The sequence below is a fragment of the Cheilinus undulatus genome, linkage group 9 (genome assembly GCF_018320785.1).
Source record: "Cheilinus undulatus linkage group 9, ASM1832078v1, whole genome shotgun sequence".
Taxonomy (NCBI): domain Eukaryota; kingdom Metazoa; phylum Chordata; class Actinopteri; order Labriformes; family Labridae; genus Cheilinus; species Cheilinus undulatus.
The window spans coordinates 23072705-23088352 of NC_054873.1; the positions used below are offsets into that span (position 1 = coordinate 23072705).

General features: G+C 39.0%; 1 protein-coding gene across 1 annotated transcript; it reads left to right on the forward strand.

The window, feature by feature from the left end:
• Positions 1–462: 462 nt before the first annotated feature.
• hexa (hexosaminidase A (alpha polypeptide)) lies at positions 463–14414 on the forward strand. Its single transcript, XM_041796538.1, has 14 exons — positions 463–777; positions 1339–1443; positions 1551–1616; positions 6873–6919; positions 7039–7149; positions 7244–7345; positions 7594–7726; positions 9993–10173; positions 10629–10715; positions 10804–10876; positions 12740–12920; positions 13158–13248; positions 13357–13464; positions 13582–14414. The coding sequence occupies exons 1-14, from the start codon at positions 516–518 to the stop codon at positions 13643–13645; spliced, it is 1611 nt and encodes a 536-aa protein (XP_041652472.1). The 5' UTR covers positions 463–515; the 3' UTR covers positions 13646–14414.
• The last annotated feature ends 1234 nt before the right edge of the window (positions 14415–15648 follow it).

Consider the following 15648-nt stretch of genomic DNA (forward strand, 5'->3'; position numbering starts at 1 on the left):
CAGTACCTTAATATTACTCTTCCCCTTTATATAATGTACAGAAAAGAGAAACGGTTGAAAGAAAGAAAAAATGCGTATCACATTAGCAAACTATTTGATTTTAAAATCACTTTTTATGCTGTTCTTGTGGTTTGACTTCACAAACCCGCTATTCTTTATCAGACACAAGCCTACAAGCCTATTCTTCCTGAGAAGTTTTATTCCACCCGGTTTAAGATTACAAAGGCTATTTGTCAAAAGTCAGAGCTGGTTATTTAATAAGTGACATAAGAAAAAATGTGTATACAATGATTTGACAGAAAAAAATTAAATTAAATAAGAATATTAAATACACATATCATTTCGGTCAGAGGATTCATAATATTCTATAGCCTGTGGAATTTATTAGACAGAAATAAAGAACTGTTAAAAGAAAAAGAAAATGCTGCACCTTTTGCCAAGGTCACGTGACGCACCGTCTTCGAGCACCTGACTCGCTCGACAGTTTGACAGTATAGTTGTTACCATCGCGGGAAATGGAAGTCATTTGTAAGCGAGGTAAAACCTTTCCAAATTTTTATCTACTCGTATTAATTATAGCCCAAGTGGGCTTACACATAGTGGAGGGAGTGTGGCCACTACCTCAGAGTTTCATCTCCTCACCGGAGCAGTACCGACTCAACCCACAGGCTCTCTACTTTGGATACGGAAGACAATCAGCCGCACAGCCGGGATGTACTGTTCTAGATTCTGCATTCAAGAGATACTTTTCTCTTGTTTTTCCTGACTTCACTTCTGGTAAGTTTTAAAAGGAGGTGGGTATAAGGCTAAAAGCAAGATTTAACACCTTGCTTAAGTAACAAGATCCACAGATAATAGAATACAAATAAGCTATTCATAAAGGTGTTTGTGATACGACCAGACGTTGCTGTGTCAACTTAAAGTTGCCCTCAAACAATATATAAATTGTGTATCTAGTGTAGGCTTTAAAGGTTAATCTCGAATCCAAGATTATGTTATGAATGGACAGTGCATAATGCTGCCTGGTTTTATGGTGTATGTTTTGTCATGCCTTTTAAAGCAGATCAATCGGCTTTGTAGAAACAGCAGTTCATCAGTCAGCCAATGTAGTAAAACCTGCTCTATACAGCCCACAATGAAAGCAGGCTGAGTAACATTTTGTTTTTTATGGTTAACAAAGGTTATGGGATAGAGGAAGCTTAAAGCTATAAAAATAAAACTGTACATGTGATGCTTTTACTTCTGCAAAACTTTAACCAAACATTCAATGTCTTGTAATCATTTCCCTAATCATATTAATCTTAATAATAATCATAATAATAATCATATGTCCAACAGGTTATGGTGCCCTTCGATTCAGTGCAGATACACCATTCAGTGTTGTGGTCAGTGTTGACCATGATGATTGTGAAGGTTACCCAAGTGAGGATTCCTCCGAAAGATGTAGGTATTTTTGAGAAACATATCACAGATGATGTGGCCATGGCTACAATCATACAAGCAGATTAGGTTTGATGCATTTTCTTACCTGCTCTTTTTTTGTGTTCCAGACAGCCTGACTGTCTCTGCGGGGCATGCATCTCTGAATGCAGAAACGGTGTGGGGTGCTTTAAGAGGTGAGCTGTTGTTAAGTAGACTGCTAAGAAACATCTTTCGTTGGCAAAGCCTGTTAAGCAGGTTTTACAGGATATGTCATGGTATCCGACATTAAACTCTCTTCAAACAAATTTGTTTTAAATTTTATTTTAGTTTTAAAACATGTTTTTTGGCTTTTTAGGCATTTATTTATTGAGGAAAACAGTGGATAGAATTAGAAACAGGGATGAGAGGGTGGGAGAAAGACATGCGGGAAAGGAACCACAGGCCACGGCTGCCTGTGCACATGGGCTTGGCCTATGCACTAGGCCATCTTAGTACCCCCAATCTTTATTATTTTTCAAAATGTATTCAATTAAAACAATACACTCAAGATGCAAGCATATAATTAACTCTTTACAACCCAATGCCACTAGATAAGTACAAGTACAAGGAAAAAAAGTTGAACATAGTTGCTATTCTTCTAAGCATGGTCTTAATACATTTTATTTTTTCATACTCATTTATTGTTTCAGTTTTTTTTTTTAGGATTATGCTCTTTAACCTAAAACTGCGTTAAAAAAACAATATCAAACATTTGTTTCATTCCACTTCAAAAGAAATCACAGACCCAATAAAACACTGTATTTAATTCACCAAGTATTATTTTTTGAGGGCTCATTGTTTATAATAGAAAATACAAAGCTAGCCATTTCACCAAGGTTATCCAGAACATCACGGCATGTTAACAAAACCAAAAAGGTTGTGTCACATTTTCAGTTTCATGCAGTATTGATCCTTTTCAGATTCTATATTCTATGACGATGATTCTTTTTTTTCCTTTTTTTTTTGGGGGGGGGGGGGGAATCCCATTTGAAGCTTCTTTTCTCAGTTACCTTTTCCAGTTCATATATATATATATACAGTCATGGAAAAAATTATTAGACCCTTGTTTTCTTCAATTTCTTGTTCATTTTAATGCCTGGTACAACTAAAGGTACATTTTTTTGGACAAATATAATGATAACAACAAAAAAGCTCATAAGAGTTTAATTTAAGAGCTGAGATCTAGCCATTTTCCATGGTTTTCTTGATAATAACCAAAATCACTTAAGTTCTTACATCAATAGCTATGGCATTGTACTGCCAAAAACAGTGCTTTTAGGCATTCCATGTTTTCTTTTCTGTCTGTTAGTCACATGATACACACAGGAGTTAGTACTTGATTGCATAACCATTGTTTTTGATGACTGCAGCCATGCGTCTTGGCATGCTCTCTACCAGCTTCTGACATTGTTCTGCTGTCACAGCAGCCCATTCCTGTTGGAAAAATTCAACCAAATTTGCTTTGTTTTTGGGCTTGTGGTTTTCCATTTTGAGTTTGATGATGTTCCACAGGTTTTCAGTTGGATTTAGATGTGGTGATTGAGCAGGCCAAGGTATGGTTTGAATGTTCTGGTTCTCCATCCAGGCTTTAACTGACCTTGCCATGTGGCAAGGGGCATTATCTTGTTGGAAAATCCAGTCATTCAAGGCAGGAAAGAGTTTATCAGCTGATGGAAGAAGACTGTTTTCAAGAGTAGCCTTGTACATGACCTGGTTCATTCGCCCTTCACACAATTGCATTTGCCCTGTTCCACCCATAATGAAACAACCCCAGATCATCACCGATCCACCCCCATGTTTTACTGTGGGGGCGAGACAGTCTGGTTTGTAGGCTGCTCCAGGCCTCCTCCTAACCAGTAAGTTGGCTGGAATGGGCATCAACTCAAAATTGGATTCATCACTGAAGAGAACCTTAGCCCAATCATCAACAGTCCAATCCTTGTGATCCCTAGCAAAGAGTAACTGGGCCTTCCTCTGCCTTTCGTTGATGAAGGGCTTCTTCCGTGCCCTGTGTGACTTCAGACCAGCTTCAAGAAGTCGGTTTCGAACTGTCCTTGCTGAACAAGTCACATTTCTCGACAGTGCCCACTCATTTTTAAGGTCCCTGGAGGTCTGACGATGATTCCTGACACAGGAACAAATGAGTGCACGGTCCTCTTGTGGGGTAGAAAGACGTTTCCTGCCTCGACCAGCTAGCAATTTGGTAGTACCATGTTCGGCTTGTTTTTTCTTGGTATAATGAACGGCTGTCTTGGAGATCTTCAGTTTTTTGGCTACCTGTCTCTTACTCATGCCAATTTCCAGCAGTGCCAAGATGGCTGCCTTTGTGGCTTCACATAATTCTTTTGTTTTAGGCATTATGTTAGAGCTGACAACTTCTGAGTTGTGCTATGGCTTGAATGCAAGCAGTAAACCACTCTGGGCCTTTGCATATGCAGTGCTGCTTATGACATGAAATGGCCTCTTATATACCCTGGGAATACAATTAAAGGTGCAGTGTGTAATATTTAGCCTAGTAGCATTTAGCAAAACAAACTTGGTTAAAATGAAACATAACATTTATAAGTAGATTGATCTAAATTAGTGTTGACATCTGATAACACATTTTTAAATTTATGTTTTAAATTAACTCAGAATAAGCCTTTTATTCATACATAGGGAGGGTCCCCTCCAAGGACGCTGCCATCTTGGATTTTTGCATTTTGCCTGTTTCTATGGCACCATAGAAGGAGCCAAACAACAGTTAAGCATGTATTGATTTTTAAACCTCACTGGTTTCCACAGTTATCACCAGAGAAATGAGCATCACACTCCAGAATTGACTGTTAGATGTTGATATTCCCAATTTTACACACTGCACCTTTAAGCTTAAGCATGTCAAATAGGACATAAAGTATAATGGAATTAGCTGCATTTTTTGTCATGTTCATTGTATTCTTCAGGTAATATACCTTTAGTGGTATCAAGCATTAAAATGAACAAGAAATTGAAGAAAACAAGGGTGGTCTAATAATTTTTTCCATGACTGTATATACATTTTAGGCATGTTTGGGCTGAAATTGGAGGCTGAAGTAAGGCGTGTAATGGCGAGTATGCTCACCTTAGGAAGGAAAGAAGATTGACACAACCCAGGTCATGCTCTGAATGTCTTTGTACAAGGGCATGGGAAAATAATCTCTGAAAACTAAACAAAAGGCACACAGCTTTAGGGTGGAGTTATGGGTAGATGTGGCACTTAAACATAGTCTGGGGTACTGTTAGGGCAGGTCGAAGGGTTGCCACAACCCCCTGGTTGTCATGTGTATGTTCTGAGCACCTGAAAACTGTTGGTGGTGTTTGGGTGTATTACCAGGGGTGCAAAGGCCTGGACAAAAAAATGCTGTTAAGCTCGACATTGGCTGCTGAGGGACACACGTACATGTCAAATGTGTCGACGCTGGCCGCCCTCCCTCCTCTCTACAGCCCAGGGTTGTGGAACATTTGCCAGAAGTATTCGCTCACCTGCCTTGACTCGCATATGGATTTAAGTGACATCCCATTCTTAATCCATAGGGTTTAATATGATGTCGGTCCACCCTTTGCAGCTAGAACAGCTTCAACTCCTCTGGGAAGGCTTTCCACAAAGTTTAGGAGTGTGTTTATGAGAATTTTTGACCATTCTTCCAGAAGTGTATTTGTGAGGTCACACACACCGATGCTGGACGAGAAGGCCTGGCTCTCAGTCTCCACTCTAGTTCATCCCAAAGGTGTTCTATCAGGTTGAGTTCAGGACTCTGTGCAGGCCAGTCAAGTTCATCCACACCAAACTCTCTCATTGTCTTTATGGACCTTGCTTTGTGCATTGGTACACAGTCATGTTGGAACAGGAAGGGTCCATCCCCAAAGTCCATCCCCAAAGTTGGGAGCATAGAATTGTCCAAAATCGCCCCTTAGTTCCTTTCACCGGAACTAAGGGGCCAAGCCCAGTTCCTGGAAAACAACCCCCCACCATATTCCCCCCTGCAACAAATTTTACACTTGGCACAATCCAGTCAGACAAGTACTGTTCTCCTAGCAATCACCAAACCCAGACCCGTCCATCAGATTGCCAGATTGAGAAGCGCGATTCGTCACTCAAGAGATGCATCTCCACTGCTCTAGAGTCCAGTGGCAGCGTGCTTTACACCACTGCATCTGATGCTTTGCATTGCACTTGGTGATGTATGGCTTGGATGCAGCTGCTCGGCCATAGAAACCCATTCCATAAAGCTCTCTACACACTGTTCTTGAGCTAATCTGAAGGCCACATGAAGTTGGGAGGTCTGTAGCGATTGACTCTGCAGAAAGTTGGCGACCTCTGTGCACTATGCGCCTCAGCATCCGCTGATCCCACTTCATCATTTTATGTGGCATACCACTCCGTGGCTGGGTTGCTGTCGTTCCCAATTGCTTCCACTTTGTTGTAATACCACTGACAGTTGACTGTGGAATATTTAGAAGCAAGGAAATTTCACGACTGAACTCGTTGCACAGGGGGCATCCTATCACAGTACCATGCTGGAATTCATTGAGCTCTTGAGAGCGACCCGTTCTTTCACAAATGTTTGTAGTAACAGTCTGCATGCCTAGGTTCTTGATTTTATACAACTGTGGCCATGGAAGTGATTGGAACACCTGATTTCAATTATTTGGATGGGTGAGTGAATACTTTTGGCAATATATACAGTGCTTAACAAATTTATAAGACCACCTGTCATATTTGTCTCAAAGACCATCCAGCATCATGAAGTGCTTTAATGCGGACTCTTTCATTTTCAGTGAGCTCTCCACGTTTTACCATTTTGAACAGGAATGAGGGATTTCAAACTGAATTCACCCAAATTTGAGCTGGCTCCCTGGGCTTCTCTGAGAAGTCAGAAATTAATCAAGCATAACATTCAACCACTAAAACTCATTTTTATGTTCAGGAATGCAAGTAAATAACTATAATTTGACATATTAATCAAGAAATATCAATGTGCTTTACTATTTTTTCAGGGTTTTTTGTAAATTAGTACATTTGAAAATTCACCGATAACAATAATTATTGTAATTTAGCATTAAAAATATCATTTGGGTTAAAGAGCTTCTACATATTGGTGTATTAACCATTGCAGTGGTCCATCTGACCATGTCAGTGATGGATTGCATTAAACTTTGAATGTAAGTCCAAGCCTATCAAAGCCTATCTGGAAAACAATACATTTCTCATGATATGGCTTGAGATCAGACAGCTTTGCAAAACCATCAGTATCTGTAAGTAGTGCCTTCAGATAGTTTTCTTTAGAAGATAAATAGAAAATTGTTCCATTTGCATATAGTGCTCCCTTAAACGTACTCAACATACTTTAATCAGTGCTGATTGTGACTATTCTTCCTCTGATTAAGCACAGGTCTTGAAACCTTCAGTCAGCTGGTGTATCAGGATGATTATGGCTTAGTAAGTCCAAATTTTCTCAAACTTACTGGGCATCTTGAGTCATTACGCCTTGAATTCACAATCTTAACTTATCATGATTAATGTTGATGTATGTATTTCCTGGTTGTTTCTTTTTTCAGTACTTTGTGAACAAAACTGAGATTGAAGACTTCCCCCGCTTTCAGTTTAGGGCTATTTTGTTGGACACTTCGCGACACTATTTACCAGTGCAGACCATCTTAAAAACTCTGGTAATGATTAAGTGGCATACTCCAATCTTCACATCCTGTTGCAGTGATCACCATTTTTATTATCAGTGCCATTAATGTATATTTTCTTTGGTAGGATGCAATGGCCTACAGTAAGTTCAATGTGTTTCATTGGCACATTGTTGATGACCCCTCCTTCCCTTACCAGAGCCGCACCTTTCCAGACCTCTCCACAAAGGTATGTTCTGTAAATGAAGACAGCTGTTATGGATGAGGAAATGTAAACCACCTCAAGTCATGTGTACAGAAACTGTACCTCCACTGTATTTTCCTTGAAAAAATGTTTCAGTACTTTAGAAGATGTAAATGTAGGGGTTGTATCTCACCCTAGATCTTTTACTCAGCCTACTACATATGGATTAATAAGGCAGGAAAGCTCTGAAAGGTCACATTAACCCTGAACAAAGATTTCTGGCTATGATTCAGGGGGCTTTCCATCCGATGACTCACATCTACACACAGACTGATGTGAAAAGGGTGATCTCACATGGCCGACTGCGGGGAATAAGGATCCTTCCCGAGTTTGATTCACCTGGTCACACCAAGTCTTGGGGAAAAGGTAAAATTATTACACCAAGTGAGCTATGTTTGCTGATCAAAAACAAACGTTTTAAAATCCATATTATCTCAGCTCTGCGCTCTTTACATAGTACTTTGAATTATGTGTAGTTTGGACCAACAGGAATACTGTCTGCCAAGTAAGACTTTATACCTTTTAATGCACCAGTGCTAACAGCAAACAGCAAAACATTTATTAAATCTTCAGGTTGACTCACTTTGTATTGGGAGGACTCTCAGGGTTACATCTTTGGCAACAAATTCCTTTACTCATCAGACCATATTCAAAAGTCATCCAGTTTTCTCTGACATCATTCTAGGGTGGGAAGCTCAAGTCATTGTGCTACACTCCAGTCTGCATAGATACAATGACCAGATATAGTTCAGTCAGGATCCCTTTGTCAAAAACACACATGATTTGTGATCATAATTTTTTGTTTTTATTAGCAGTTAATAATTTGCTTTTAATGCTCACATGAGATCAGTTGATCTTGATTATCTATCAGTGCTTGACTCCGTAGCCTGGCTGAACTAGTGTTATATGCTCAATTATATCTGGAAGTAAATCTGGCTGTCTTAGTTTCAAGTTAAACCAAAACATTTGTTAATTTAGCTAACCCCACTGTCAACTCACACTTACATTCAGGAACTTACTGCTAAAAATACCATTAACTAGGGTGTAGCTTAATGTTAACATCACTGTGGTGGTTTTTGTGGTACCAAAAGCAAAATATTGCTAACCTGATATCAGCTGGAGACGTAGTTGTTTAGCATACTTTATTGCCTTAAGGTAGCAAGAGGTTTATTAAAATTGTTTTTAGAAAGAGACATGTTTCATTTGTCCTTAAGAGGAAAGTCAATTGTTCACTCTGTTATTGGACATGCTACATACACACAGGCTATGAGTACACAAATACACATGCACTAATAGACAGATGTCAGAGTTTTAGGAAAGGTAACCCACCGCACTGTAGATGATTAAAAACAATTCTTTTTTTGGTTCCTGCTAAATCTGATTTAATTAATACTGTCATATAGCCTCTATACAACAAAGTACAATACCACAGGAAATTAGCAGCTCTGTGAGTTGTGACTCTGTTAAATGCAAGAAATGTTATAATGTTTTATGTTGTTCTGTTCTGTTATACAAAAACACAACATTGCCCACCATACCTATGCCGATGACACTCAGCCGTATGTTTCACTTTCTCCTGATGATCTCAGTCCTGTACATAACCTACTAAGATGCATTGATGAAATAAGCAAATGGATGTCCCATCATTTCTAAACAAAGACAAAACTGAAATACCAATAGTCCCGCAAAAACAGAAGCAAGAGTTCATCTCCATGTCATCATTCCCTCTACAGCACAGTGAGCATGTCATCAGAGGTGTCATCATTGATACGAATCTGAACTTTCAAAATCACATAACAGGTATTACAAAAACAGCATTCTACCACCTTAAAAACATTTCTAAATTGAGATACTTCATGTCACAATCTGACTATGAAAAGCTGGTTCATAAATTTATATCCAGCAGGCTGGATTACTGTAACGCCCTTTTTGCTCAACTTCCTAAAAAGTCAATTGGAAAGCTCTAGCTCACCCAAAACACTGCAGCCAGAGTGATTACAAGGACAAGGAAAACAGAACGTATTCCACCTGTACTGAAAAATCTTCACTGGCTTTCTGTTCAGTACAGAATTGTTTTCAAAATATTACTTCTTGTCTATAAATATTTGAATGCTATGGCACCTCAATATCTTTCTGACCTTCTCACTGACTACCATCCCATCAGACCTCTCCGATCATCAGGCATGCGTTTCCTCAATGTACCTAAAATTAAAACTAAAACTGGCGAAGGTGCATTTAGTCACTATGGTGCTGTCCTCTGAAACAAACTGCCTGCTGACCTGAGATCTGCTGAAACATTTGGTTCCTTCAAAAGTGGCCTTTAAATGCTGCTTTTCTCTCAAACCTTTGGCTGCTAGGTTATCTTTGTGTGAAGAATTGTTCATGGATTTGAATGTGCTCCTTTTAGGAGACTCCAACATTAGTAAATGCAAAATGCTGCACAGATTGGTGCAAGGTGTGTCTGAGATCTTTAATTATTTTGCCTGAAATTTCTGTTTTTCTTGACTCAATGGTGTATCTTTGTTGCTGTTTGTTTTGCGTCTGTTTTTATCTTCTGTAAGGCACACTGAGTTTACATTTGTATGAAACATGCTGTATAAATGAAATTGTATGATTTTTTTTTTTTCTTCAGGGCAGTCTGACCTGCTGACTCCCTGCTACAAAGGGAGCACCCCATCTGGTACTTTTGGTCCTATAAATCCAACGTTACCCTCCACATACAAGTTCATGGCAGCACTATTTAAGGAAGTGTCATCAGTATTTCCTGATTCCTATATCCACTTAGGAGGTGATGAGGTTAACTTTTCCTGCTGGTAAGCTCAAATGTTACAGAGCATTTGAATGCCTGCAAGCTGTGATGAAAAATACCAGGAATTCCTGGTTTTGAAAGTTATTTTGTTCTATTTTTTTTTCTTAGTTTTGCATAAAAATGTGCAAGTTATGTCATTATCAAGAATTTTTACTTCTGTTCCATCCAGTCCTGCTGTTTGGACCCACTGTATGTAGTTTGATGTTTGCACATATGATGTTATATGAAAATCTGCAGAAAAAAAACAGATATTTTTGTGGAATAAAAAGAAAGGAATCAGAAGGTACCTCATTATTAAGGCAGATGTGACTGATGAAGATACACGTCTCTTAAGATCACAATTACAGAAAGAAAAAAAATACTGTTTTAATACAGTTGTAACTCAGTATCTGAAAAATTATTCTTAAATAACTAGTGTAATTCACATACAGATAATTACAACCCCCTTGTTTTCTATAGGAAATCCAACCCTGATGTTCTTGCATTTATGGAGGAGATGGGTTTTGGAGGAGACTTTACCAAACTTGAAGCATTCTACATGGAGAAGTATGTCATTTAAGGGAACATTCAGTCCATAAAGCTCTGGTAAAAAAATGCACAAAACTAACAGTAATGTTACAAATGTCAATAACAGCATAGTGAATATCACCTCAGCTCTCAACAAGACTTCTGTAGTGTGGCAGGATGTGTTTGACTACCATGAGCAGGTAAGTGCATCCCACTACCTTGATATTTGAAATATGTATTCTTGTGTCAGTGTTGTTTATACATGAATACAACCCTTTCATAGAATATTTCAATTTAAAAAATTAACTATAATTCAGTGTTTGACAAATAACATTACATAATTGGATGAGTTAGAATACTGAACAAGTCCATCAAGTCTGAAAGTGTTTAGCGTTGTGTTGCAGCGCAACTCTTTTGCAGTGGTGGAGGTATGGAAAGAGGGCTGTTACCTGTGTGAGGTGCGCAGAGTTGCTAAAGCAGGGCTCAGGGTGATTCTGGCCTCTCCGTGGTATCTGGACCAGCCAGGCTCCACACACAACTGGGCCCGCTACTACACTGTGTGGCCCCTTGCCTTCAAGGGTTAGAATAATGTGTGCAGTGGTTGATTGATGTTTGCAAACTGCTGTTGGTTTTTACTCTAAATGTTATTTTTAGTTACAGCTTAGTTCCCTGAAATTGTAAGATCAGTGGGCCAGACCTTTGTGACCATCAGTTCAACACAGAACATTACATAAATGGCCATGCCACTAGGTGGCATTGGTTGATTCTCATGCCTGACTGTTGAAGACACATTTATCGATCTGTGTTTCAATTTTGTATTTTATACAAAGTAAAGCTAAAAAGCATTTCACCAGTACTTTGCTAGATCCTTGAATGCTAGAAAAAATTGTTGTGTTTTCAAATTTGGACACAGTCACACAGAGCTGGGATAACTGCAGAATAATGGCACAGTGCTGGTTGATGCACAGCCCCATGGCTTCATACATTCTCTTCCCTAAATATTGAGCATAAACATAACATGACTGGAAGTTATTTTGCAAAGCAATTTGTGTTAACTATAAAACCACAGGTCTACAAAGGGGAGAGAGGAAATACTATCAAAACTGGACTGAAGTTCTGTAAGACTCAGACTGTTTTATCAAAAAAAAAAAAAAAAAGTTATACATGATTTACTCACTATTAATTACACAAACTGTACATGATGCTGTGTTTCTGACTCTGTAGGAAATAGCTCTCCCTTTCGACCAAGAGGCAACCTCCAGTCCTCAAAAATCAAGCCAATGTGGAAGTGCAAAAAATTGCAATATGACGAGTGTCCACTTGAGGCTGGCTTCAGAAACACTGGAAGTCCCATACATAACACATGATAAAAAGCCTTTTTCTACACCATAAATTAACTGGTTTACAGCCTGGTTCAAAAAAACAAATGTGTCTCAATAGCTAATGTCTTCATGTCCTCTCGCTGTGCGGGGTGGGGTGTGGGTGTGTGTGTGTGTGTGTGTGTGGGGGGGGGTCCACAGTTGTTTTGATTATATTGAGGAAAAACCTTGCTGAATGCTAGCTAGCTAGCTGACAGGAAGTCAAGTTAGTTGTTGGGTTGTTAGGTTGATCCACAGTTTGGTTGAGACAGTGATTTCAATATGGAAGCTGCCGTGGATTGACTTCAAAAGCAGTTTGAGTCCGCCCATTGTAATTAGACGGCTGACATGACGCAGGGTTTGTCCAATTCTTTTTACAGTCTATGCTTTCAACACATACGTACCCCCTATTTTATAGATTTACTTTATTGATGCCATCAGACAAGTAAGACAGCTGTCAAATATGTGTCTTGCATGTTTGCGTCTCAGAGAGGATGATCAAGACTTGTTTCTGCAAACACTTTCAGATCAAGATGGTGAAAATACAAGACATTTTAGTATATAACACAATGATATTTAGTCTAATTGTTTAAGATAAAACTGTTTTTATTCAAGCTTAAATAAAGTCATCAAAACAATTATGAAGCAGCACAATCCACAGATTACAAAAGGGCTGGACAGCATGTTGTTTGTCAATCTGTGCAGATTCCTAAGGACACAGTGCTGCATATCTGGAAAGGCTTACCAGCTAAATATCAGGACGAGCTCAGCAAGATCACCAAAGCTGGCATGAGGGTCCTGCTGGCGGCCCCTTGGTACATCAACCATATTTCCTATGGCCAGGACTGGCGCAACTACTACACTGTGCAGCCACTGAACTTTTCTGGTGTGTTCATGGCCAAGTTAAATCACATCATACCAATATAAGTTGTTTCTTGTGCTGGTGATGGGGGTTGGTGATAGAAGCTTTTAACTGAAGTGCAGTAGTAAATACCAATTTTAATATTAAGTAGTTGAATTTTTATTGTAGTGTTGTGCTGAATTTCAAAGATTTTGATTCATTACTTGTCTGTCCCTGACTTATGTGATTATTAAATGAATGCTCGCTTTTTTCCCACCTCAGGAACTGAGGAACAGAAGAAGCTGGTAATTGGGGGTGAGGTCTGCATGTGGGGAGAATACGTCGACGCAACCAATCTCAATCCACGTCTATGGTATGGAATCAAAAGGACCACAGATGTTATACTTTAACTGATATAGTAAATGTTGCAACACTAAAAAAAAACACACACACAACACTGATTTTGTACCCAAACTTGCAGGCCAAGGGCAAGTGCTGCAGCAGAAAGACTGTGGAGTGATGAGAAGCAGACCTTCAATGTGAACAAGGCCTTTCCTCGTTTGCAGGAATTTCGCTGCAAGCTCTTGAGGTGCATTACCTTTTCTACCAAGACCATTTAAGAAATTACCTCTGACACTTCTAAAGACATTCCTCAGAATTTTAGTCCAATTACATTTTGATGTTTGTGCTTTTCTGTCTTCTAAAGGCGTGGTATCCAGGCAGAGCCTCTATTTGTAGGACACTGCAAACATGAGTACCAAGGGATTTGAACAACTGGATGGACTACCCTTCAAAATCAGGATTTGTTTGGAAAAGTTTGAATTTTATAATTTCACAGTTTGCTCTCAAGATGATTTTAGTAAAAAATATCTATATTTTGCGGTGCCTGTAAAGCTGATTTTGTGAGAAATACTCTTTATTTACAAGTCTTATGTTAGGTATGAACATGCTGAAATGCTTTCTCAGGGATTTATGGAGAAGTATGAAAGAGGATTAGGGCCACTGAATTTTTTTTTCGTTTTTGAAATGCACAATGTTTTTTTCTAATTCTGAGATTAAAATCAGATTCCTGAGGAAAAAAAAAGCAGAATTCTGAGTTTAAAGTCAGAATTTGAGAAAAAAGTCAGAATTCTGTTCTGAGGTAAAAGTCTTCTGACTTCAATCTCAGGATTCTCACTTTTTTCTTACCAGTAAAACACAAAATTTTGTGGCTCATGATTTTTTTCAATGGCCCTAACTCTCTTCTGTAGAGAAGGGACTGGATGTAGAAATGGTGGATCTCAGCACAAGTATATGCAAGAAGCATCATCGTTGTCAGGAAAACACAATATCTTATCTGTGTGACTCAACATTTTTAGACAGTCACCTTTCTTGTAATTGGACATGCAGAATGATGAATGTGGGATTTTCTATCAGATGTGAAAAAGCTGCTTGTCTTGGACTTGTTTTCTAACCTATTTTATGCTTTTTTGTTCTTGTTTTTTGTTGTAAAATGCTTTTATTATTGATTTTTTATGATTAATAAATTGCTTGACTTTTTTGGGGGGGGCTTTTTGCCTTTGTAGAAATAGGACAGTGGACAGAGAGCGGGAGGGAAAGGAGCCAATTCCACATCACCTGCTTCGAGTACAACGGCCTTAGTACATGGGGTCATACAGACATAAGCACTGTTATACTGGCACCCAGAATATCTCAGAGTGAAAACAGATTTTCACAAAGTAATATTAATTAAACAAAAATGTGTAATGTAAATAAATAGCTGCATAAATATTCACCCTCTTATAAAGTGACTAATTTAATTCAACAGAGAGCCAGTTTGTGCCAATTGTCTAACGATTCATGAAATGGAGTTCACCTGAGTGCAGTGAATGTGTCTCAAGTGATTGCAGTATAAAGACACCTGTGTCTGAAAGGTTCAGTCACTGGTTAATCAGTATTTCTGGCTACCATTACACCATGAAGACAAAAGAACACTCTAAGCAACTCAGAGAAAATGTTATTAAAAAGTACAAGTCAGTAACCTTGCAAAGAAGATGAATTCGCCCATTTACGTGTTTCTCCCTGGAGAATCCATCTTGCAAAGCTTCAATCTGAACAGATTGGGCTCTGCAAGAAAGTGACTGGACCAATCAGGAGTAAGAGGCTGTTTTTTTTTTTTTTTTTTTGTACTTTATTGAACATTAAGGAGTAAGCGGCAGTACTTTCAGGCACGGCGAAGTCATGACGTAAGCAAGCAGCAACAAAAGGCCGGTGCAATTATGGCGTGGATGCTGCTATGGCATCAGTTTATCAGAATGGCATTTCTTCGTTAAATGAAGAACAAAGAACAGCATTGAGTTTGATTTCTTTTCAAAAACAACAAAAGTCATGTACTGACATGTCTGCAGTCGTCATGGTTCACGTTATTAAGCTCTCTATGGAGTTTACCCCTCGGCAGGGGCGCACCTCAGTAGCAGCTATGCCACATGTTTTGTTGCTCTGTTTGGCTTGTAAAGATGTCACAGACAGAACATTCATCCAATCACCCTGCGAGTATTTTTTCAAAGGCTCTGCCCTTTCCCAAACGCTGTCTATCAGAGATTTACCAGATGGATGTGTAAAAGAAATCCATCTGGCGTGTCAGGTTAGGTGTCTTATGGATTCAGTCACATTACTAGCAGCCCAAGGTTCCCACAGAGTAACGGAAAAGTGGAACGAGCTGTACAGACTGAAAAATCTTCTGAAGAAAGCAGCAGGCTTTACCAAGTACTCCTTACTTATAGAGCAACACCTC